The sequence below is a fragment of the Sinohyriopsis cumingii genome, chromosome 5, assembly GCF_028554795.1.
Source record: "Sinohyriopsis cumingii isolate HCF-2022 chromosome 5, ASM2855479v2, whole genome shotgun sequence".
NCBI lineage: Eukaryota > Metazoa > Mollusca > Bivalvia > Unionida > Unionidae > Sinohyriopsis > Sinohyriopsis cumingii.
In genome coordinates, this window is record NC_142965.1 from 149,357,549 (window position 1) to 149,383,104 (window position 25,556).

General features: G+C 36.2%; 1 protein-coding gene across 1 annotated transcript; it reads left to right on the forward strand.

Annotated features, from left to right (window-relative positions):
• The first annotated feature begins 378 nt into the window (after positions 1-378).
• LOC149800440 (uncharacterized) lies at positions 379-13,850 on the forward strand. The gene is made up of 6 exons (XM_089957249.1): positions 379-478; positions 1,741-1,864; positions 5,659-5,804; positions 7,359-7,485; positions 8,005-8,129; positions 13,621-13,850. The coding sequence occupies exons 1-6, from the start codon at positions 445-447 to the stop codon at positions 13,704-13,706; spliced, it is 642 nt and encodes a 213-aa protein (XP_089813375.1). The 5' UTR covers positions 379-444; the 3' UTR covers positions 13,707-13,850.
• Positions 13,851-25,556: the final 11,706 nt, after the last annotated feature.

The window sequence follows — 25,556 nt, forward strand, 5'->3', positions numbered from 1 at the left end:
ATCACAGGGACCACATGACTCTTCTACGTTTGGTCTAGGACTCCCATGCATCAGCTCATAGTTCTGACGGTCCAAACACTATCCTAATACGATAAAAGGATTCTTCTACTTTATGTGTAGAATACCCATTTTTCTGTACTACCAACTTTATCTTTATCATTATATATACTCTTTGTCTGTGTATATATCGAGTTTAATATTTCTATTTCATTGAAAATTGTCTTACTATTTCATAGCGACACAATTGTTGATGCAGACTCTAAACATGTTCTAATATCTGTGCAAGACACCAATGATAACTAGTGCTGATTGTGTTATCAGTAACAGGAAGGAGGAATTCTCTGAAAAGGGTCAACCCGCCTATTATAAAACCAAGGTCTCAGTTCGCTTTTCCAGGTAGTCGTGCTTGACCTTCGAAAGAAACGTGGAATCACGCTTAGCGATATGGAAGTATTGAGCCTCATCGTATTTCTTACTGGTAATGTTATTTTGCCATAAACTGTGATCTTTAGAATAGAGTTTAATGATAGTTAAGATTCAAAAATTCATACTCTCCATGACATAATATATGTATTTATTTATTATTTGCTGTCTTATACTACACTGAGATAGCAGCATGTATTTCCTTGTGATGAGTTGTAAGTTTATTTAATAAAATCTTTATTATTATTTATTAAGTGTATTTAAAATGTTCTAACTTATCTCATTTACAAACAGATGTTCAATACATATTAAATATATTGCATAAGTACTGGAAGAAGCCATACGAATTCCTAATATCCGCCATCTCTGTAATTTCGCTTGGGATGTAAATTTTACGATTATTTGTTTTCCTTATTTGACTATTGGTCGAATAGTTTGTCTTTATCTGGTCAATACACATCGATAAATATAATGAGAGACAGAGAGAAAAAACATTCAGAAATACAGGAACATAGAAGTTTATCCAAATTGTCATTCTGACAATAATCATAATCAGATATTAACTAAGTACAGTTCATTGTGATATGAAAGCAACATATCTTTATCAGGCTTTTGATCCTTCACGATGTGAACATTGAGATACGACTAGAAATATAAGATGTTTTCACGGTTTATGTACGCAAGCGTACATTTGCAGGGACAATCACAAAGAAGCAAGTGTGTGTAATAATTGACCAGAACACACGGTTAATTCTCCATTTTCTCTGACAAATCTCATCAACGTAGAAAATATTGCGAAAATTTCCTTCTGCAAGAATTTTACTTCCAACTCGGAATTCATAATTAAATTTATTTAGTTTAAGCTTTGTATTCTGTCACCTACGTAATACAAATTTGTTCTGAACACGACATTAGTAATTTTCCCGTAATCTGGCTTCGACACATTGCCATTTTCCTCCTGGTCACTATGAATAACTTAATACGAGTTTAACGTGTTAGTAAGGAAAGTAGAAATCTCCAGAATAATACGAAAACTGGGGGTATAAAGCAATATTCCGTATGATTTTCTATTAATAAAATCGATGAAGTCTTATAGAACGACTATACATGTCATACTATAATCTCACCATCCACCTGACCCTTTTCTCTCTCTCTCTCTCTCTCTCTCTCTCTCTCTCTCTCTCTCTCTCTCTCTTGTCCACTGTTTTCTTTGTATGAATGGCTGTTTTTATGTACAAATAATTGTTGCTCAATATCACTTATAAAATCTAGCGATAAGGTATGCTGTAAAAAAGATGCAATTTATTTTTGTATCAGGTGTTGCCTTGGCCACTAGTCAATGCAATCAGTCCAAGATAGACCAATGTCTGGGCATGACGCATGATACCTTCGAAAGCATTGTTAAAAATAACAAACTTTATGACAGTTCCACACTTTGCAGGTAAGAAATGACAGTATCTCCAATTATTAATAATGCCTACCATGTAATCAGGGATTAATTGCATATACGTTATGTCTGAAAAAATATACAATAATAAGAACTTTAATATGGTTTCTTAATCTAAAAATTTCGAATAAAGATTGTGTGATATTTTCTATTGAATACTAAATCAGTTTACAGTGTAAATATTAAGTATACACAAGGTCTTATGGGATTGGTTGTTAGTAGCATCAACAGTGACATGTTGTGTCAGAGCTATGTAAGTCAATCACCGATTCCAGCTGTCTGGTTTCAAAGCCATGAAGTTCGAAGTATGTATAAATATGACCTATAGATGAATGATATTAACATATTTCGTGTTTATGATTTTATGAGGTTTTCAAGCTATGCAATGCAAATTTGTGTCTAAGATAAACTAACATTATTAAAACGTAAGTGTGATTTTAAATGTTGTAAAGGTTTGTGTAAAGAACTGATATACAATTTGTAGCTTGAAAATTTGGCTACTGTTTATAGCTTTGTGCCCGGCATGAAACGTTTAAAATAATGAGTTGCATTATCAATTCTTATATTATTTTATTTTATATGTTCTTGTGTTCTTATCAAGCTCAGTAATATGTGTTAGGGAATGTTTAGTTTAAAGCTTATGTCTTGAACCCGTTCACTAATTGTTGCCCATAGTGTTTACAAGCATTGTCTGCAGTGTCATTTTGAGCTGCATACAGACCTCTCTCTGAGAAATCCATTTTCAACAGATAAATTGATGGTTATATCAGCATGAGATTTTCCACAGCGACATTACTTCTGAAAATAAAATCGAGCTGATGTTCAATATGGCCACCTCAACGACAAACTTGAAACTCTTATCATTACTAATAATCTGAATGGAATTTATATTGATATGCGGTTTTCACCACATATTCTTATGATGTCTAGTTGAACTCGAATGAAACTGGTGCTGATCTGGTGCAAGAAATGGCCGCTAGAGCGGCGTTTTGAAAAATCACAATCATCTAATCGCAAATCCTTAGTAAAATGTATATTGACGTTGGGTTTTCATTAAAATATTTACTATGATATCCGGTTGGTTTTAAATGAAAATGGTACCAATGTAACAATAAAAATATGGCCGGCCACTATTTTTGGACTATCGACTAAATTACGTTATATTATGTCTAGTTTGTCCTAAACTAAAATGGTTCTGATATAGGATCTTAAATGCCTTTCACAGTGGTTGTCTTATAAATATTGTCGTTGTATTTACTATTGAATGGATGGTCATAGCAAAATGAAGCGTTTGCAGTAGGATGAAAATCCTGAGATCAATATTATTCCTATATCTATGATCATATCAACATGTGCTTTGCACTAAAATACTTATTTTGAAGTATAATTGATCCTAAATAAAAATGGTGCTAACCTGAAATCCAACATGGTCACCATAGTGGCCATTTTGAAAATATTTATATTGTTATTCTGCCTACAAGGATGGTCATGTCAAAATGGGATTTGACTAAAGAACGTTGTTTGAAGCATAGTTGTTCCTAATCCAAATGGTAACTACCTAAAGTCCAAAATGGCTGACACAGTGGTCATCTTGAAAATCGTTTGATCGTGTCTCCTCCTGAAAAGGTATTAAGTCATGGGTTCTTCGCCTAAAATGTTAATATGGAAAGTCATATTGACATGGGATTTGCATCACAAGACACCTTATGAAGTCTACTCGTTTGTAAATAAAAATGTTTCTGATCCGAGGTCTATGATGGCTGGCTGAACATTTTTGTTAACTCTGCTTCGCGTGAACGCAGGGTCATATAATCATAGCGCTTTCACTAAATCACTTATGTTATGTTGATCTTAATTTCAAATAGTGCTGTTCCGACGTCGAATATTTAAACATCTTGAAAATCGTGTGCAAGTTAGTTCTCTTAAAGCGATATTCATTTTTGATATGGAATGTATAGCATGAGGTCTTCATGGTCCTAATTAAAATTTTATAGTCTACCGCTTCTATATTTCACCCATTTGCAAATTATGGCACATATGATTTACTAGTATTGAATTCAGTAGCTACATGTAATGCACACAAAATTCTCTATGAATGGTACATGTATTTGATTAATTTTGACAGAATTTCATGCATATCCTTTGCTATCTACTTAGATTTATGTTAACAAAGTGACTTCATCCCATGTATTGGATCAATGTTTGACAGATTCATGCAATATTTTGTGATCTACCAATCACTTAATGAGAAAATGTTATGCAGATTGATGTGCTAGTTACTTAGATTTATAATAACCATATGACGCCATCATTTTTATTTGAATTTAGTTACATGACCGTGATAATGCTTGACAATCATTTTTCATATTAAAAATGTTTCTAAATAATTCATCATCATTAGATAAGATAGAGCCGTGCTATTGCTATGACAAATCTGAGTATGTGCTCTGAATGTGTCCCATAGACCCGACAAAATGAGATAATATTCCTAGTTGAAGAGTCGTGTATAATGAAGCATAATACCACATTGTGACTTCACCCAACATCTTACATTATGATATCATTCAACTATACCTATATATTGACGGGCTCCGCAAATGTTATTATGAATTACTGCGTGTGAAATATACACAAAGCATATTTGTTTTAATATTTTAGTGTTTGCTTTACAGGAATATTTGGAAATCTGTAAATTGATGTTGCTTATAAATTTAAAAAAATCGTTTTAATCCGCTTGTTTTATGCATACTGTTTCACAACACAAGTGGACTCGTTCGTGTGGCGTAAATGTCTCGCCAGCTCGTCTGCCAGATGTCTAAATAACTTGTACATCTGATGTATCAGACAGTACACGCACACTAATATTTAATTGTTACACTGTTGTGATGTCACTGACTTTACTCTTATTGTCACAATCATTGTCGCATGGCGGAGTTTAACTGGATTTTTCAGGGGCCCCGAATGGCCGAGTGGTCTAAAGCGCTCTTCGTTACGGATCACTGCCATCTCACCTCTGTCTGCGGCGGTTCGAGTCTAGGATTCAGCCAATGTGGGTATGTGAGAAAGCTTGCCAGTAGCTTCTCGTGGGTCGGTGGTTCTTTCCGGTGTTTTCCCGGGTTCTTCCTCAACCATTAATACTGGCCGCCATGTATAGCCTATCGTGTGCTGAAAAATGGCGTTAAACCCCACAACAACAACAACAACATAACTGGATTTTTCACTGAAACCATTTCATTGATTCTAAGAGCACTAGATCGTATATGAAAACAGAAATTTGATTTGGTGACTTCTTGTCGAATGAAACTATAATGCTTCGCGTCAAACATATCTGGTTTACAAATCCCCAAATATTATATAAACTTCAATAATAGTCGATAATTATAATTAAATCTGTAAAATAAATTAAGAATGGAAAGTTTATTTATGGATAATTAAGAATGGAAAGTTTATTTATGGATAATTAAGAGTGGAAAGTTTATGGATAATTAGTAATGGAAAGTATATTTATGGATAATTAAGAATGGAAAGTTTTTTTATGGAAAATTAAGACTGGTTCTTAAATATAAGATAACTGATGAAGAATTGTCATTCTATATATAGATACTAAATGAAGAATTTGCGGATAATCAACTAAGAATGTTTCTTATATTTATGAATAATAACTTAAAAATTGTCTTTATTATTGCTGATAATACTTAATGAATGATATTTATATTAATGGCTTACAAAGTAAGAATGTGTAATGAAAATTGAAGACACTTCGACTTATTTCGTTTAAATTTTTTCAGGCAGTCGACAATCACAGGCTTTGATTGCTTCAAGAATGAAGTAAACAAATGTCCTGAGGGTGTATCATTCATGGACAAAGAGTTTGTCGATGCGATGAACAGACTTACAGCTGAAGGGTTCCAAAAAAGCTGCTCCTTGTTATCAAGTATGATAATATACATTCCTGTCTCTATAAACCTTTTCATTGTTCTTATCCTCCATGCATCCTTTCTCTTCCGCTTGAAAGCTTTGTTTCTGCGGCATACACTTTCCATGCTACTTTCTCTCCAATTTTCTTAATAGTAAACTTCGATAAAAAGATATTAAATAATTTTGCTCAAATGTAGATTTGTGTGTGTGTGTGTGTGTGTGTGTGTGTGTGCGTGCGTACCCGTATGCATGAACATGGTGTAGGAATATGTCTTACAGAAAGCACTGTTTTTGTGAAAAAATAATTGTTTCATTAAAGCCAGAAATGTTTTAACAGCAAATTCGTAGAAAACATTAATTACCTATATCAGACCAATTTATGTGGACATTGATAAAGTCGTCAAACGTTCGATGAAATAGGTCCAAAACTGAACAAGTCGTCCAATGTTCAATGAAATAGGTCTGATACTGAACAAGTTGTCCAACGTCCAATGAAATAGGTATGGCAGAGATACCTGGTGATTTGTTCGAATTTGACATTAAATCGTTTCGAGCTTATCTCAAGCAATCAAATACGTGTTTTTGTGTGTATCTTATAAACAGTGCAATTGCCAATGTTTTCAAATGCACTCGATCCAAACAAAGACCACGTCTTTCAGAGAATAATAATATACGTCAAAACAAATCGATATCACACATATATATATATATATATGGTTGAATATAACTACCTGTCTTGAATTACACCTTATTGTTTTGTTCGTTTTCATTTCGATATGTCATCATTTTTGCCGCCTTTCCAAATCACAAATTTTAAATAAACATTTCTTGTCACATCCAGTTCTTTATGTCCGCTATATCATGCATGGCAAACAAATACGGTTGCAAAATAACTTAATATGAACATGAAACAAAAAGTATAGGTCCAACTCTGAGAGGATACTAAGACGATAGAACAAATAACTAACCCCACATCTTAAAAACATAGTGCCGCTGCTTAACTAGTTTTAAAGTTATAAGATTAGCAAACACGGTGAAAATTAATCGGGTCTAGCATTAATCTCATCAATGAGCAATTCGACACTTTTAATTTTCAACGAAGCAGGGAGAAACAGAGTTCTGCTTTGCTACGAAACGTCTTGGGAAGCAAATTTCAGAGTCAAAATTGGCAATAATCTAGATTTTGTGGCCTGTTTAACACTAATCGTTGTGGTGATTAACGCCATTTTTTCAGCACAGCGTAGACTATACATAGCGACCAGTATAACTGGTGGAAGAAGCACATGTGAGGAATCACCCACCACGGGAAGCTTCTAGCAAGCTTTCTCACATACCCACATTGGCCGAGCCGGAGACTCGAATGCATGCAGACAGACGGGAGACGGTAGTGGTTTAAGACTAGTTATATACGCACACATCTTTGTTTTTGCTTTAGTATATCTTTTCATTGTTACTTGTAAAGCATTGTTGATTTCGCAGATTTTTTGTTGGCGTTTAAACCATCAATACATACCCAGAAAATGTCAACACAGAGACGATATATTTACAAACTATTTTCTCTGAATTTTAGAGATGGCAAATGATTCAGCTGCATGTTTTACTGAAGCGATAAGTAATTCTTCAAGTGCACAGGATTGTATATCTAAAGAAGGTATAGCACTGCTTAGTGTGAAATCTGCGTCTGAATATAGTTGCAGGTACCTTGAGGTTTTCACTTAGACCCTTATGCAATACATTACATTCATGTATGAAAATGGGAAAAGTAGACAAAATATATTTAAATCGGGAAACAATAATAAAAGAGCTTTTGTTTGATTTGCAAATATAATGACGTTATTTAAGTATGTTTGTCTGTGTCCGAGTTGTTTTCTCTAAGGGAATATCATGAATTTTGCGTAGGTATTTCGGTTTATGCCTCGAATGTTCCATGTTAGAGCATTATGCAATTTTTTGTCACCGTTTTCTTGAATACGATTTTTCCTATTCAGAGTTTGCCACCAGTTCAATACATTTGATAGCAGATTTCGATCGACGGATATATAAGATCTAGAAATTGTTACTTTCAATAAATGTATGAATTATTAACCTTTTGTTAATCGTAATGAAATATCCCTGTTTTTGAAATGGGAGACTCAAAAACATTAGAGCACGTATGTCAGGATATGACCTTCGCACATCAGGGACATATAAGGTTTCTTAAAACTTCACTTTTGCAGAATCTTTGACATGAATTACAAATGTGGATTAGAGCCTGTGAGGAACGTCTGCCCTTCATATGTCGTCAATGACTTTGGATACTGGCATGAAGCAATGAGTATTCTGCGTTCTTGCGACTACTATGGTAAGTGGTTTCAGTACCTTTCATGAAAAGGCAACTTGTCAATAAGAAACATAAAGACGCGTAATTAATATCATTACATTACTATCGAACTGGCATATATAACATGTACTCAAAGAATTCGAGATTAAGTCAAACTTAATTATGCATGTAAAGAAAAACAATAAAGCAAGCTTATGTATCAAGAAGTATTTTGGTAAAACTATAGTGTTTATAAATTGACAGAATTGCTTAACAATGAAAAGAAAACCGTAAAGCATAACATGTATGTTATGTTATGTTATGTTATGTTATGTTATGTATGCATATATGTATGTATGTATGTACGTATGTGTGGGGGGTGTATGTGTGTGTATGTTTGTTTGTGTATGTATGTGTGTGTATGTATGTGTGTGTGTATGTATGTATGTGTGTGTGTGTGTGTGTGTGTACCTGCTTGCAACGTCTATGACAATCAACGCGCACTTGTATATGCGAGAACGACCGTCATTTCTGTGATGTAATGATAGCGTCATGTGGTAAGAACAAGATATCTGTATGATGAATTTCATTGGGCGTGCTGACGTCAAAACAGTCCACGTTAAATCGTTTTGGGACGTGGCAGATAAATTTACCATATTGCCTGTCGTGACAACCGATCTTCCTCAATAGCTGCTGAATCGGCGAGTTTGCTAATTGCTGCTGCGCATCTCCAATATCCTCTTGGACTATAATAACTCGACTCCGTTATATAATTGTCGGCGATTAATTACGAGCTCGGTAGGGTTAATGACCACCCACATCTAGTTTGCCGCTAATCGCAGATCTTATCAACAAGTTCGCGAGTGATTCTCGTACGTTTTTATTTTGTATCGACTTTATCGTGTGAATCAACTTGACGTCCGCGATATGTCGTTGTTGCAGATCGTTATTTTCATAAGCGACATCATGAGTATGACACGTTTGATCAATCGCATTTGCCAGAAATTCGTCTGGTTTTGGTTGATTTTTTTCGTCGATTCAATGTCAAGTCGGGTTCCAGGATCACAATAATTATATACCGGAAGATGTTTTTCCCCTTTGTACTTCGCCCATGGCGTTCCTGGTAATTTCCCGAGTGACGCGGCAATATTACCGCCAGTGACAGTGCCACCGGCAATGTTAGCTTTGCTGCTCACAAACTTGTATTTTTGTGCTGCATTTTAATCACTTGACTTTGAGCGCTCGTCTGTTATTTTTCGTCGTTGTTATACTTAACCCGGATGTATCCATGACCGTCTTGCCTCGAACACAATAAAAATTCATTGTTTACAATATGAAGGTGATTGACTTGTCAGCGACACAAGAGCAAACACTGGTCAGGAATCATTCAGTGTTACCAAATTCCATGCGAGCCATTATCATTTATCCGTCGCGTTCTGGTAAAACTCACTTGTTACTCAAACTGATAATGAGTTGGCTCAAATGGGACAAACTTTTTTTAGTATCGCCATCCGCAGATGACCGACGATGCTATCATGTTCTTAAGAAATTCAGTGAATCAGCAGCTGGTTTGGAATACAACGACGTTATTTAGTTTATAGCTAACATCGATGATACACCGTCCGTCGATGATCATAACGGGGTATCAACAATCTGGTGGTTTAGGATAATGTCATGCTTGACAAACAAATAAATTCAGCCAGAATATTTTCACAAGGCAGGCATAATTAAGTGACACAAATTTACACTCAGATTCCCAAAGTGACCAGAGATAAATGAAATGTTTTGGTTACTTTTTTAACGTTGTTGACAACACAGGATGCGAAATATTTATCAGACTTGGTGTCGCGTTGAGATGGATATAAACAAGTTCAAAAACTTATTTGCACATGCTCATCACGATAAGTTTACACTATCCAGCAGCACGTTATGGAATTGGTCTAGATAATATATTTTATTAATGAAATGCATTTGTTGTTATAATGAACCAAACAATATAAACGAGATTATCTCTGAGATAGAACAATTACAACAAGATGGTCTCGCGGTTAAACTCAGTGTTGAAAATATCAATGATGATTTTGAGATGATACAGCAGCGACGATGGCATATATACACTAGAGGCAGAGTATAGAGTCATCTAATCACTATAGCGCAAAATGGAATGGTCATTGACGCATTTCCAGGAATAACATGAGATAGCTAAATGTGTTCCACTGACAAGCACCACTGAGAAACAACGATCAGAGCTATCTCGAAAATATGAAACGCATGCGGCTGTAAATATGCGTGCGGGGAAACTAAATACAACTTGTGTTAGAATTCTTTAGGATTCCCGAATGCGAATCCTCCAAGAAATCCATAGAATATAGAGATCACCGGTACTAAAAAATTAAGATAGTAAAACAAAATAAAGAATTATTTTTGTCATTGGCAGTGTAAGGCTTTCCTCGTGGAATCATTCAGAGTGGCCCGTCACTGCCTGTCACGCACATGCAATCTAAGATTCAATTCCTAACCGCGGGTGACCAATATAATGATGACTTGGTCGGTTAGACCAAAACGTATTCGCGACAGCAACGGATTATGGCATCATAAATTAACAGGATGAACGGGTTCTGATACAATCAATTGACCCGGTGTTACCTCCGGAGAAAAGCTGTTAAGAACATATCCCTACTGAACCTGATCCTGGGATGCTTGCCCAGACGCAACGTCGATGGCTTTCATGTCTAATTGTTTAGCAATCTGGATAGTTTTAGGGCTATCGTAATAAATAAAAAACCACCTGAAAAACATCGCCAAGGCCATCTCCATTGATCGCCTTATAAACAGGTAATCGCTAATTTATCACCCTGATGCTTTTATGTCCACGTTGGAATTGTGTATAATCATGTTAATTCGTTATCGCCGATCTAATTGGTCACTCTCTGTATTAATAGTTGGTAATGGCATCGACCAGTGCCCGATATAAACTGCTGTCCATGTCTCCACTTGTAAATAAACGATGACAAATATCATCTGCGCCATTGATTATTTCGTGGGAATTTTTGCTGGCTCGCTCAGAATTTCTAGTCGATCAACATCTGTGAGGATGTTTTTTTGTGGATAAAGTGTATCCTGATAACTGGAGAAGTTTGTTTTCTACAACGTCGATCGTGAGTGGCAGAACCACTTCCGGTTGCTCCTTCAGGTGGTTCTGTTTGCGGATCAGGAGAGAGCCCCTGGATGGACTTTGATCTATCTTTTCTCTTTTTCTTCGTTGTTTGAAAGCTAGCTTTTACAACTGATTGTTTTTTTTTCGTCCGCTTTTTGAACCCGACGCTCAATTTCTTCTCGTCTTTGTGTCCATTCTTCAATTATTTTCCTAGCATGCTCATAGTCTGCCCGGCTGAAAGTTTTAAAGTCGTAATTCTCGGTCTTGACCTGCCGACCACCGGAAAAAAATGTGAAATATGTAATTCCGTCATTTTACAGTTTTAATATGCTGCAATATCAAGCATTTGTGTTCATCCCTGATAGAGGCAATATCTTCATCTGGTAAATGTATCCATGATGTTGGTTTTAACGTTTGGTGGTGGTGGTTGAACTTCGAGTGGTGGAGGGGAGTGAAATTGGGGTGGTGGAGAAGTTGAAGACGACCATCAATATCAGGAGGAAACGTCTCAATAGTTTTATTTTGCCACAGTTGCTGTAACATATTGTTTAGTTGGTTCGACAATTGGTTTAAATAACTGCTCTGTACTCTCAGTAAATTACACATGAGCGTTCTAGCGCTGCTTTAGTTGCTCTCTGACTGAAATATATTTCTTGATCGCATTAAGTTTATCTCTAGCTAATTTAGCTGTACAAGATTCCAACGTGTGAGCAGAATTACACATTTTTATACTACTGCAATTATTTAATTAGTGATCACAAGTCAGTTGACATAAAAGATTTTCAGTTAATCAGTAAACAGTAACATCTATTTTCAGCCGCAGCGAATTACTCGGAATTCCAGTTCGACTCGTAATTTAGACATACCTGCTATCACGTGTCAAGCCGCTAAAAACACCTGTTAAAACTGATCACTGATAAAAGCACGCATGGTTTCTCAGGCCTCGGGCAAAAAATGAATACCTGTTGTGAAATTGGAATGCTCAGACACTTAATAAATGCTGTTGACTCTATTTGTTTTATCTGACTGCGCGAATATACATGTGATTCGCCGTGAAAATAGTTCTGCTGCTATAGCTCATAATAAATTATTTTAGTCGTATATTCTAAATCAAGACAGTGGCCGAGTTGGTTAAAGCATTTGATCAACCTGTGGAAACGTACCTCACGTGTTCAATTCCCAGGGGCGTGACTGACATATTGTCGACGTTTAAAAGAAAATTTTTTTGTAAGTGGGAGGTGAATGCGACGCATCGAGAAAAGACGAAATATAGTTTAATGGGTAATTGTAAACTCACGAAAAGGAACCCAGGTGCACTTGCCTGCCACCTCCTCAAAATTTTTTTTTTTTAAAATTAAATAAATATGGATGTTCATTTTAGAGCACCCGGGGTACCCTTTGAGGGCGTGAGTGTTTGCTTCATCAAAAATTAGCAAAATTAGCCATCTGAATCTCTAATATTTCGTTTCGCACTGAACGGTTCGCCAGGTGGTGTGTTCACGCAACAAGAACCCCCCCCCCCAAACAATTATACAAAATTCAAGAGATATTCAAAGCCAATCAGCTCGGTCGCAGTGATTTCTTTTTGGTAGCCTCTGAATAATAAATCAGGATTACCACATTTGTACAATGAGACCTTGAATGGGGTGGGGGTCATCCCTTCATGGACGGTAACCCGGCTTACATAGAAGCCTCGGATAGGCCTTTGGATAGTTTAATTAGTCAACTCTACTTGCCTAAATCAGAACTGTTTAGCCTTCATTTTGCAAAATGGTGACCACAATGATAGCCCCTCCAACAGAAAAAAATAGGTCGCGTATTTTTTGGGGGGATCGGTTTTTTTTTATAAAGGCCTCAGATTGGCATTTGGAGTCTGTAATGAGTCAACGTCACTTGGCGAAAATATATTTTTTTTTAGCCTCATAGTCTGAAACAGAGCATTAAATGCCCGCCCCCACAACATAATTCGGCCTCACTTTTTATGTATGTCCCACCCCGTTGCTCTAGCTGTGCAATAACGAATTAGTTTACTTATTTCTCCTTTCTAAAACTAGATGAAATACCACAATTTTTTTTAAAAAGAGAAAACATCTTTCATAGTTATTCCGCAACTTTCGAAGGTTGTTGATTTTAATAAAAAATAAAGACCTTTAAATACCATTGTATTTCTGTCGCAAATCTTGTATTTGACAAAGAAAAAATATTGGAAGAACCATTATTTAAGCCGCATTAGTTCCGTTTTTAGTTAAGCTGATTGCATGCCAAAAATACGGAAATACTTAATTGTATTCTTATTTTTCTGTGTACTCAATCGTATAAAGTTAAATTGTCTGCCGACAATATTCCTGATAGGTTTCTTTGTCTTGTCTATTTCAGTCAGTGGTTCATTCAGTTGTTACACGGTTCCGACCTTTCTTCTGACAGTGATTACCATTCTGGTGTTGGGAACGATTGTATCGTGATCGAATTTGTGACCAGAACTGCCGTTTTGTAGACGTGTGCCTTGGAACTGACTACAGCGATCAAGACACTCAGAATTATGTTCAAGACAATTCATTAGCGTATTTTACATTTTATGTTATAACATAAATAAATTTGGAAGCATATTGTTTTCTTTGTAATACTAATTCTTAATTATTAATAGCATCCTAGTTTGATATTTTCAGATCGCATTTATCTGGTGACAACCTGAGAAAATTCCTATCTGCAATACAGGAATCCGTTTGAATTAAAAATATAGGAACCAAGGTCCAGAAAATTAAATTAGAACTGATATGAATATGTAAACAATTCAAACTATACAGCCGTTTTTGCATTGTATAGAATGGAACAATATAAAGCTAATCACTACAACGACAACATTTAATGAACAATCAATAAATGAATGTGCATGTTATCGGTCATTTTCCGTAAAAAGTCGACTCAGTTTACTTGAGGAGAGAATAGTTATTGAACACGTTTTATTTTATTACAAAAACTGAGGACCACATGGCAGATGGGTCAGCCATGACCAAATGTGTTATCCTCGTTAAAGATAGTTTATTATTATTATTATTATTACTATTAACATTTTTGTCATTTTATTTATTTACACTATAAATCGAATATTTTAAAGAACTTGTTGAACATTTATTATGACATTAGTACAATATGATTATATTATATCAGTACACGCAAAAAGTCAAGCATAGGATTCAGACAACATGTATCAAGCCGTGGTAATAAATTGTAAAATGGTTTTCCCAAATTTGAGCATAAATATAAAGGAAGGAGTAATCGATTAATATAATGAGAAAATAATAAAGCTGCTTATTTGTTTTACCTTTAATCAAGATGTGTCCAACTGACACACAAACTGTAGAGTGTTACCTAATGTAGCAATCTTGCGAAATAACAAAGAAAGGTCCATATACTCTGCAGGAAGTAAGATGTAGTATTACTTAACAAGTGCAAGAACCGGACATACAGTGCAGAAGGTCAGGTGTAGTGCCAGTTGACAAGTACAGGAATCTGACTTAAGCGTAGATGCAATAACACCATATTACATGCAATACCATGTTACTAAGTATTGCAACATGTGAAGACTATCTTAAAGCTGATTGAACGCCAATATAGATTGCACTAACTATTATAACCGATCATTCGCTACATTTAAAGAAAATAAATCCAAGTGACAAATGAACATCATCTTTGTCGCCATAGAAGACCAATGGTTAAATGCACATCACATAACTGATTCGTGAAAAAAACGAAGGATGATAGTCAAATTGTATAACTTATTATATTATGTGTCTACTTCATCAAATACGACCACAGGTTACATGATAAATACATGAATGAAGAAACCGACAATTGCCGCCTTGTTTCTAACCTCTCATTCATTTGAAAATCTTAGAAAACATATTTTTTTCCCAGCTTGTATCTCATATGAGTTCAAATAATCTTTTCAGCAATATTTAAATCTACATATCGACCTCGCCATTGCATTAAAATTGCCCTTATTCAAATAGTTAGCGACCCTCTCTCTGCTTTGGTTGGTGGTAACGTTACCGTCCCATTCATATTGACTTGTCAGCGGCATTTTACTTAATAGACCATGAAATGCAGTGTCTTTGTTAATTAGGACACATCATCAATACAATGCTGGTCATACAGTTGATGACGATTTCTTGACTCATAAAGTATCATTTGTCCATACGGCTTTCTCTCAGCAGTGTTTTGCTTCAGAAAAGCATTTCAGTTTCATACGAATACTTCCAAATATCGATCATGCACAACAAGAAAGGGCACGTTATTTCTGATTGCTGCAGTTTGAGAAATGAGCCATTGCAAATGCTTCTATTTCAAAGCGGTCAAGGTCATCATCATGTATTGAAAGCAATTAATATGCTTAGTCAAACAAACCCAGACTGGCTTTATTATGGAGACTTATGATTGTCAAACTGACAGGATATTAAACGTTGAAAAAGCATATGAATTTCTTACTATATATTTGAAACAAACTGAGGAAATATAAATTGACGGACAAATATTGTTTTAAATAACGTAATAAGGAACATATTGGTTTGTGTTTACATATTCTTCCTGTGAGCGAGATTTAGCTATAGATTGTTGCTATAGCCTTTTTTCAAATTAACTTTCTACCCTTTCAAGTTGTTGTCCTTTGCTGCGTTTGCAGGTGCTTTTGCAGGGGGTGATGAAAATGTTGGGTGTGCAAGTGCGGGTGTTAGGGGTACATATGCTGTATGTTTTTATTGTTTCTGTTAGTCAGTTTGATTTTGTTAAAGTTCTTATTATTGTTCTGCATGTTCAGTTGTTTCAGTGACTGACCGAAGACTGCAATTCCCTTTGCTGGTTTAATATGCGGTACAAATATTTGTTCCAAGTCCACTGTCAGGTCTTCTCGTGTAGTCAGTAACATATCTTGTACTTTTGTACGGAGTTCTAGGACACTGAATGAATTCCTGATGTTCACGAGCGGGGTCACGGTGTCACTTCCCATAATCTTGTATGACATCACTGGATGACATTTATTATGATTATTAAGAAAGTAAAATACATGCGCGACCAAACCGGCAGGATATTAACCGTTGCAGGTTCCAGTCAAATCAATTGTGTGAAAACTAGATTCTTTGTGATTCGCGTAAACACGAAATTCAATTTCAATAAATATTCAAAAGACTATGTGCGTGAATGCCACGAAATATTATCAACATGCTACAGTTATCACAGATTACTATAAATACATTTGCATATAGTCAAGTCAAACAGATGTCATTGGTGTTTGATATCTGGCTCGATAAAATATTTGTGTTGCATAGACTCATTACTCGTCACATCGTCGTACACAGCAAGATTGTTTGTATTTGCATCCAAATCGTCAATGATAGGTACTTCATTGATAGTGATAAAGAAAGCACCTACTGTTGACGATTTGGATGCAAACCCACCCTAATTAGCGCTTTTTCAAAGTTTGTTTAAACATCATAACAAGGCCGAATACTAGCTGATGGGGCAATCACTTCAGCCATTGTAAAATCATATTTAACAACAGTATAGGTTTTCCTGATCTGTCGTTGCCAATGATCAGTGCACGAACTGAGTTTGGAAAAATAGAACATCCAGTTCCATTGCCATGCAAGGACATTTTGGGTGTTCGCTGCTCGACAAAGTCAATGACTACAAAATCTTTGAAAGCATCTGCGAAATTAGTGTTTTGTTATGGCATTTAAGAATACAGTATACAATACAATCATTTCTTCATATTGTTCACGATGTCACGCAAAATTACATACCGCATATACAATGGACAAAAAAATGATTACTGGAAATTGAGTTTGATGTAGAGCAAAGATTTTCAAGTTTATTAGACCTTTCATGTCTATCAGTGAAACTGATAGTTCCAATTTAAAAATAAAGTCCTCATGATATCCGGGCTGCATTGACAAAGCTATCAGGAACAAAAATATCCCGGTGAAAATCACCTGCCTGGTGTTATGCTCTTTAAAATAAGTAACAGAAAAGCGTGTTGTTTTGTCTCCTTTTCACTTTGTCTTCTAGAGAAAAATAAATATTTGTTAAATTTTACAAAGCTTGTTGTCTTTCACTCTTTTCTGTTACCTATTTTAAGAGCATAGACTCGTAACAATCAGTAAACACCGATGTAATGTTTCTGACACCGCATCATATTTGCGGTGTGCGGAAATTCATGTCGGTGTCGAAGAGCAGCAGAGGAGGGGAACAGACCACTTAAGGGAAGGGTCACCCTTGTTATACAAAAAAAATAGTGACCCTTCATAGAGGTCAAATACCATGTCTACGATTATTGTTTGTCCCCAACATAATTGTAGACGAGCCTCCTCTGCTGCTATGTTATTCTGAATAATCCTGGGAATCATCTGAATCCTGGGATTTTGTTCTATGTTTCAAGTAATATTCAAGTTCTGATGGTGGTTTTTCTATTTTTGGATTTATGTTTTTTCTTTTTCTGTAATATATCATCAAACTTCTGTATCGATCTCCACCGCAATTTTTGCAAATCTGATATAATCCTCTAACGCCGTTGTTACATCCAACACATCTTCGTGGACCAGCATGAGGGTTTTTCTTTATAAGATAATTATGTTTTTTGCAATATTCTCCACGACATTTTTTATCACATTTGTTAGTGGTTCCTTGACGCAGCCACGCACAATTGTTCATTATATTAATGATATCAGTTTAATTTTATCATCACCCCTTTTGCTGTTATAATAATTAAATCATTATGTTATAATAAAATGGTACATCCGGAATCTCATACTGCAAGAATAGCTCGAGAACGATTAGAAGCAATTAAGAAATTTCTTCCTGTTAGAGATTCATTTAGAAAAAATCTACAAGCGCAGCAAGAAGCACGAGTTGAATACGAAGAGGACACTAAAAAACTGTTTATGCCCGTCACTGCAGCTACTGAACAAGTTGTAACAGTCATCAAAGAAGATCTTCTTCCGGTATCAAAACAAACTGCGGTGCAGACTGAAAAAATAGCAAGAAGAACTAAACAGACAAAAAGGATTTTACGAGACCTTCCACCTGGCATAGCCAGGGAAATAGCTGCAGCTCAACCTCCACCTGTCGGTGAAGAAATACTTGAAGGTATTGGAAAACTTCGTACTGAATTCGCCGACGTGGGAAAAAAATATGCATCTGAATCCAAACCAGTAGGAGAGAATTTAGAATTAATTGCAAGATTTAACGAAGGGGTTGTTGAAGATATTAGAAATACTGAAAAAGAAAAATTACCTGAAATGATATTATTTGGTATATTTAATAAATCTGGTATTTTAAAAACCAGTCATGAAAAAGTAAATGATGATAATTTTATTAAATGGATATATCGCGTATATTACAACAAAAAACAAGCTAGAGGTCCAGAATACGAAAGTCTTCATGAAGAAGTAAAAAGACTTTATAAAGAGAGAATAAAACAACTAAAACAAGAACAACCCTCCCAGCAGGAACCTTCATATCAACTTCCTCCACCTCTGCAAGAAATAGAACAACAACAATTTTCTTCACCGGGGGAAAGGTTTAGGTCGAAACTTAAAAAAAGCGCTAAGCTGCTTAAAAAAACAGAAGAAGAAGGATCACCCTTAAGACTATTTAAGAAAACAACAGAAGAAGGAGCAACGGGGAGTGGTCTGGGAGATGATTTTGTTTGTCCTGATAATATCATCAATGACGTGTCACGGTTAGAAATTCTCATAGGAGGAAAACGAGCCGGAAATAATTCACCAGAATTAATTAATGAAGCATCTGATATTTGCCGGCGACTATTTCAAGGTGGTATCATGGATATCGGCGTTTACCGAGAACTTATTGATGAGCTCGTTGATGATTAGTCACCGCGATTAGATAAATGGTAAATAAAATAAGATGATCGTACACAATAATCATGGTAAACCCGTATCGGTCAGAGCGGTAAACTCACGATTACCAATCTATAGGGTTATTTACGGAGATGGACTTGGTGATGTCATTCGGGGATTATTCACAAGGATAGCTCCAAAAGCAGCACCTATTGTAAAACAATTAGGTATGAAGGCTATCGATATTGTTCGTGAAAAAGCTCCTGGAGCAATTGTCAATGTTGCTGGTAAGGTGTTCTCGGCGATCAAAGACAGACTTACACGATTATTGCGACGAAAACGACAACCACCAGTGAAACTGGCAAGTACTGATATTATGCCCGCAGACGTAAGTAAAATAATAAATCAAGCTGCAAATCAAAAACTAGCAGCGTTAGCAGATCAGGGACTCGGTGAATCGGGAAATAATGTCTCAAGTTTGATATCCGGAAGTGGAACTTCCCGAAGTGGAATTTTCCGAACGCGGTAATCAACGTGTTAGACGAAATAATTATAATAAAATGTTCAAGCGCGTATCCGACACAGCATTTGACATGGAAGCACCTGTCCTTAAGGATGAATCGGTACGTGATTATCAGTTTTACTCTTATGAAGCACGAGTACCAGATCAACGTGGAAGAATTGAACTACAAGTTCATGACACAAGTAGATACTTTTTACCCGCTGAGGCGTTTATTGAGGTAGAAGGTACAATTATAAAAACGGATGATACTAATTATGCAGGTGCAGTAAAAGTTGGTTTTGTCAACAACGGGATCATGGCATTATTTGATAGTGCCACGTATATGATTGATGGAAAAAATATTGAATCGATTGAGAAAGATGTAGACGTTGCTACAACAATAATTGGTCTAGCAAGATATTCTGATGATTATACAAGATCAGCAGGTCCCACAATGATGTTTGTGAAAGATAACTCCAATAACCCTGAAAGCGATCAGTATACTATAAGACGACCAAGAAACTTCGCCGATAACAATGATGCTGATGTGTGGCCAGTGGTTCATGGTGCTAACCCAAATTTCAACTTGGGGTTTGCAACGCGTAGAAATATGTTATCAGGAGGCGACAGAAGTTTTTCATGTACAATTCCACTATCGCACATTTTTGGATTTTGTAGGAATGTTAAAAGGGTTATTTTTGGAGCTAGACACACGGTTGCTCTTGTAAGAAAAATTAATGATGACGACGCTCTGTGGAGACCTGCTGGTGATGCTGGTAAAGTAATATTATCGAAACTTTCACTGTGGATGCCGGTAATGACTCCAACGATCGCAGAAGAACAAAAATTGATTTCTTTCATGGACACAGGTGGTAAATCCTCGTTGTCATGGTTGATAACAAGCACAGATAGTATGCAAACTAACGTTAACGGTCAGTTTACATGGCATATAGCATCACAACAAGGTGTTTCTGCACCACGGCATATTTTTATTGCGTTTCAGAACCATGATCGATTAAACTCACAAACTCACTCTCATATGATATTTAACCAACTAGGTCTCACAAATATTTCCTTACAGATAAACGGACAACAAGAACCAACAGAAAATATACAACTAAATTATGCACAAAATCATGTAGGACGTGCATATCATCGTTTGATGTCATTTATGGGACATGATCAAAATGTAGATACTGGGTTGCAAATATCACAATATGATTTTAGAACCTTGTATCCGATTTATTATTTCTCACTGGAGCATCTTGATCTATCAAAACAATCTGTCGTCGATATACATCTTAAAGCAACATTAGATACAGGTAATGTTGATTATAGAGCAATCGCGGTTATACTTAGCGATAAAGCCATGTTACTTGAAGGTGGTAGTGGTCGAATGAGAGTCGTTGATGCACCAGTGGAAAATCTTTAATCGTGTTATTTAAAAACACGAGTATTATCATAAAATGCCATATCAACACGTTAGTGTCAGTCTGACTCACGGTCAGATTAAAAACCTTCAATCAAATTCAGCAAAAAACTGCGGAATGAAAATATCACTAAAGCGTGATCAGATCACGGGTGGTCAAAATAAGCTATCATTATCAGAACGCCAGCTTAAACATTTCAACGACGCTAAACAATCAAAAACAGGCGTCAAACTCAATCTCTCTGCGGGTGCGGTTAAAGACTCAATTAAAACAGGCGGTATATTTCCACTTCTCGCGGCTATTCCAGCGTTAATAGCTGCTGCCGCGCCAGTCGTAGCAAAGGCAGCCGAGTTAGGTGCTGTTGGAACAGCTGCTGGAATGACTCTAAAGAAAGCAACAGGGCAAGGATACAAAAAAAAAGGGACGCGGCTTAAGATTGCCAGGATCTCGTTGGGGAAGAGGTCTAAGGCTTCCACGTTAGACGTTCCAGCATCAAATTTTGATTTACTTGATGCCGCTAAACGATTAAAAATATCTGCCTTTAGAGGTGTTTTCATGCGAGATCAATTACCAAAACAACCAAACAAACTTGAAACAGGTATTATTAATCTCGACGAACGTTCCGGACCTGGTACTCATTGGGTATCATACGCGGTTGATCCACGTGGAATTGTTTATTTTGATTCATACGGGTTAGCTCCGCCTGTTGAATTTATCAAGTATGTTGCACCACTCCACGCAACAACCAAAGTTTGGTATTCAACGCTACCCACACAAACAATGACAGATCCGCCAATATGCGGCCGTGAAGTAATTAATGTACTCGATGTTATATCAAAATCATCCAGGCCGCCACATAAAGTCGTGCATGATTATACAAGCAACCGATTCGTTTTAAACAACAGGTCTTATTATAATGGTTGATATTTACGGAAGATCTTCCTCACGCGTTAAGAAAAAACCCGGCGACGTTGATCTATCGAAGTACGCGACTAAGGATGACCTCGCTGATATTATGAACCTGGCTGGAGTTGACCCAGATGAGGTTGTTATTTTTCAGGATCGACATGGTAAACTAAAAAGCAGCAATATCAAATGGAATGATATAGTTCGACGAGTATTTGGTGCAGTTGCGGATAATATACCCGTGTTTACCGACAGCGGCAAAATCAGGGATTCAAGTATATCGTTTACAACCATTAGAGATGAAATTGGAAGAAGCGTTGCTAATCGCGTGAAAAACACCGGTGACACAATGACGGGTGAACTTAACATGAACGGAAGCAAAATAGTAGTTTTAAGAGATCCAACATCCGACGAAGATGCTGCAACAAAAAGGTATGTTGACACCGTAGATGGTAAATTATCCACGCTGAGAGCCCAGTATGATGTTCACGTAGGCGCTTTTGGAAGATTTCGAAGAAACCATCAAAAAACCACAGAAGAATTCTTCGGAACTCCGCTTATCGTCAACATAAAACTCGTTGATATCAAAACCAACATTGACACGATCAAACAAACACAGCAGGATATCAAGACCAACATCGACACGATCAAACAAACACAGCAAGACATCGTAGCGGGAATTCCTGAAATCGTTAATAAAACCAGTCTGATTAAAATCCCAGCCGGAATAACTTCCGGGCATATTACCAACATCGTATGCACGGTATCATCGGGATTTGCAACATGGTCAAAACAAAATAATACTTTCAAATATACCGCAACAGTCACTGGCGTGTACAGGCTGTCTGTGTTTAGTGCTGCAAAATTTGAAATATTTACAACGTTTCCATGGCGTCATTCCACCGACAGGTTTTCCGGGGTTGTATCTGTTATATTAAATAGCGGAACCGAAGAAATATTTATTCTGGAAGCAGCTGATAAGAAATTAACCGCAACATCCTTCTGGTGGTGTTTGGAATTTGTAGCTGGAACACCTCAATTGGTTACGGCATAAAATATAATGAGTGCTATCGACGTTCAAGGATTTAGGTACAATCAAGCGCGTGAATGGCAGGCAGCGTTGAAAGATCGAGTCGAACAATATACAGTAAAAATAAAAAAGTATCAACGACGATTAGTTATCATCGACGTTGTTGTTTATTCGGTATCCGCTGTTGTTGCCGGAAGCGGAATAATATTATCCGCGGTAACAATGATGGCACCAGTAGCTGTGACTATTTGTGTTTGTGCAACTACGACAATTGCAGGTGTGCTTAATATCGTTGCAAAAAAAATATGTACTTGCACGAACGAAAAATTATCCGATTACAAGATAAAATTACACATAGCAACTGTTGCATACACAAGGTTATCCTCGTTGTTATCAGCGAGTCTCAATGATGGAATTATATCCGATTTTGAGTTTTCAATGATGATCAGCGTATACAATTGCGCCGGTATTAAAGGTACGAGTATCAATAATGACGGAATTACTGCAGCAGATCGTGACAAACACAACCCCGCACAAAACCACGATGATCTCGCTAAGTTCGATTAATCCTGAATTTAACATCAATTTTCCAACAGCAATTCGCGCGAATGAAATTGCACTAGCACAATTACGAGTATATTACAGCTGGCCAAACATCAGATCAAAATCATTTAATGGTACACCAGCAAATAATTCGCTTGCGTTTGCTGATAAAAACAAACCCGATGGAACACCTGACTGGGTTGTTGTTGGAATACCAACTGGTAGTTATGAGGTCGAACAAATCAGTGATGAATTTGCTCGTAGAATAAAATCAATAACAGGAAAAGAAGCAAAAATATAAATTAATGTTCATGAGCCGACGCTGTCCTCGACGATTGAAATAAACTCGCCTGATTATGCCGTTGATATTTATCAGTCCTCGATAAGATCCGTACTAGGTTGGCCTGATATTGCGCCAGTGTATGAAGGACCACCAGAACCAAAATTAATTGATTTTATCACTGACAATGCCGGGTTTATAACAACTCCAAAATACCGAAATTTGTATCCATGGACTGATAGGGATTTTCGTATTATTCGTGGTGATAAAAAATATTATCCTATGACACCGTTTTCTATCATTGATTTTGATGTGAAAACATCAACTAATATTGTTTATGAAAGAGATTTCAGATTATATACTAACAGAATTAGAACTGAATACACAACTACATTAACGACACTAGCACAGTTGTTTAAAAACTATATCCTGGAATATCCTAATGACGATCTAAGACATCAGATCATTGCAACGATGCAACATTTAAATCAAATTGTATTAGATCTTAAATATTTTAATCAGACCATTATTGAGGTAATAAATGCTAATAATTATATATATACAGGAGAAAAAAATAGTATCAAACAAGCATACATTGATCATTATAAAATAACTGAATCAGATTTATTAAATTTTACACTACCAGGATTTGAAACTGACGAATTGATAAGATCACTCAATGATCTTGTCGTGAAAAACTTTTCTGAAATACTAGCTGTGTGGAAAAAAATAGCCCCACCAGCAACTGTTCTTAGATATGATAATGATCCACTCGGAGGCGGTAGGCACATATCTCCGGGAATCGTTAATATAACATCGACGATCGCGGTTAATCTAGTTTGTGACGTAATTGATGGCAGTTATCAAATAGATCTTGGAAAATCAAATCAGGCTCAACAGGGATACATCCTATACACGTTCACACCACAAGTCCCCCCTGGCGATTTGATCGTGCAAGTACCAACCAATCCTGTCTATCTACGCACACATAATCAGTATTTGTCACGAATAAATTTCAAACTCACGGACCACCTTAATCGCTTGATTGACCTACGTGGAGAAGAGCTTGTAATAAATCTGTATGTAAAGTCGTAAGACTTTTGTCGTAGAAAGATCCAACGTGAGGGTTTTTATACACTTGAAAACGCGCGTTTTCACAAAACATAGAACAATTTAGCCACGGAAACGAGGATTTCTTATTAACACAATGAACTCCGTCGAGAGAGATAGATCAGGCACATTCCTGCATTAAAGTCGATCAACTATTCCAGAATGAATAAAATAAGGAGTGGATTAAGAAATATTTTATTTTATTTCATCAGAAATATTTTGTTTTCTGAATTTCAGTGAAAAATCAACAAATTTCGTGTTTTTGATGGGTATTTTAGTCGATTTGTCAGGGAAAATTTGTCAAATTACAGTTTTTCGTCAGGTCAAACCTCAAGCGGTTCTCTAATTGATTTATCGATAAATCGTCAAAAACACTCATTTTTTTCGAAAACTACCAGAAAAATTAACAAAAATCGCATGAAAAATCTCATTTTTTGAGCTAATTTTACTGATTTTTGACGATTTATCGATAAATCAATTAGAGAACCGCTTGAGGTTTGACCCGAATGATAATGGACAATTCATCAATTTTCACTGACAAATGTTGAAATATTTTATTTTTTTTCTGAAAATTTGATCATTTTACATAAATCTGAGCACCAACTAACCCATCAATTTCAGAATAAATAATAATTCAGAAAAAATAAAATAATTCAGAAAT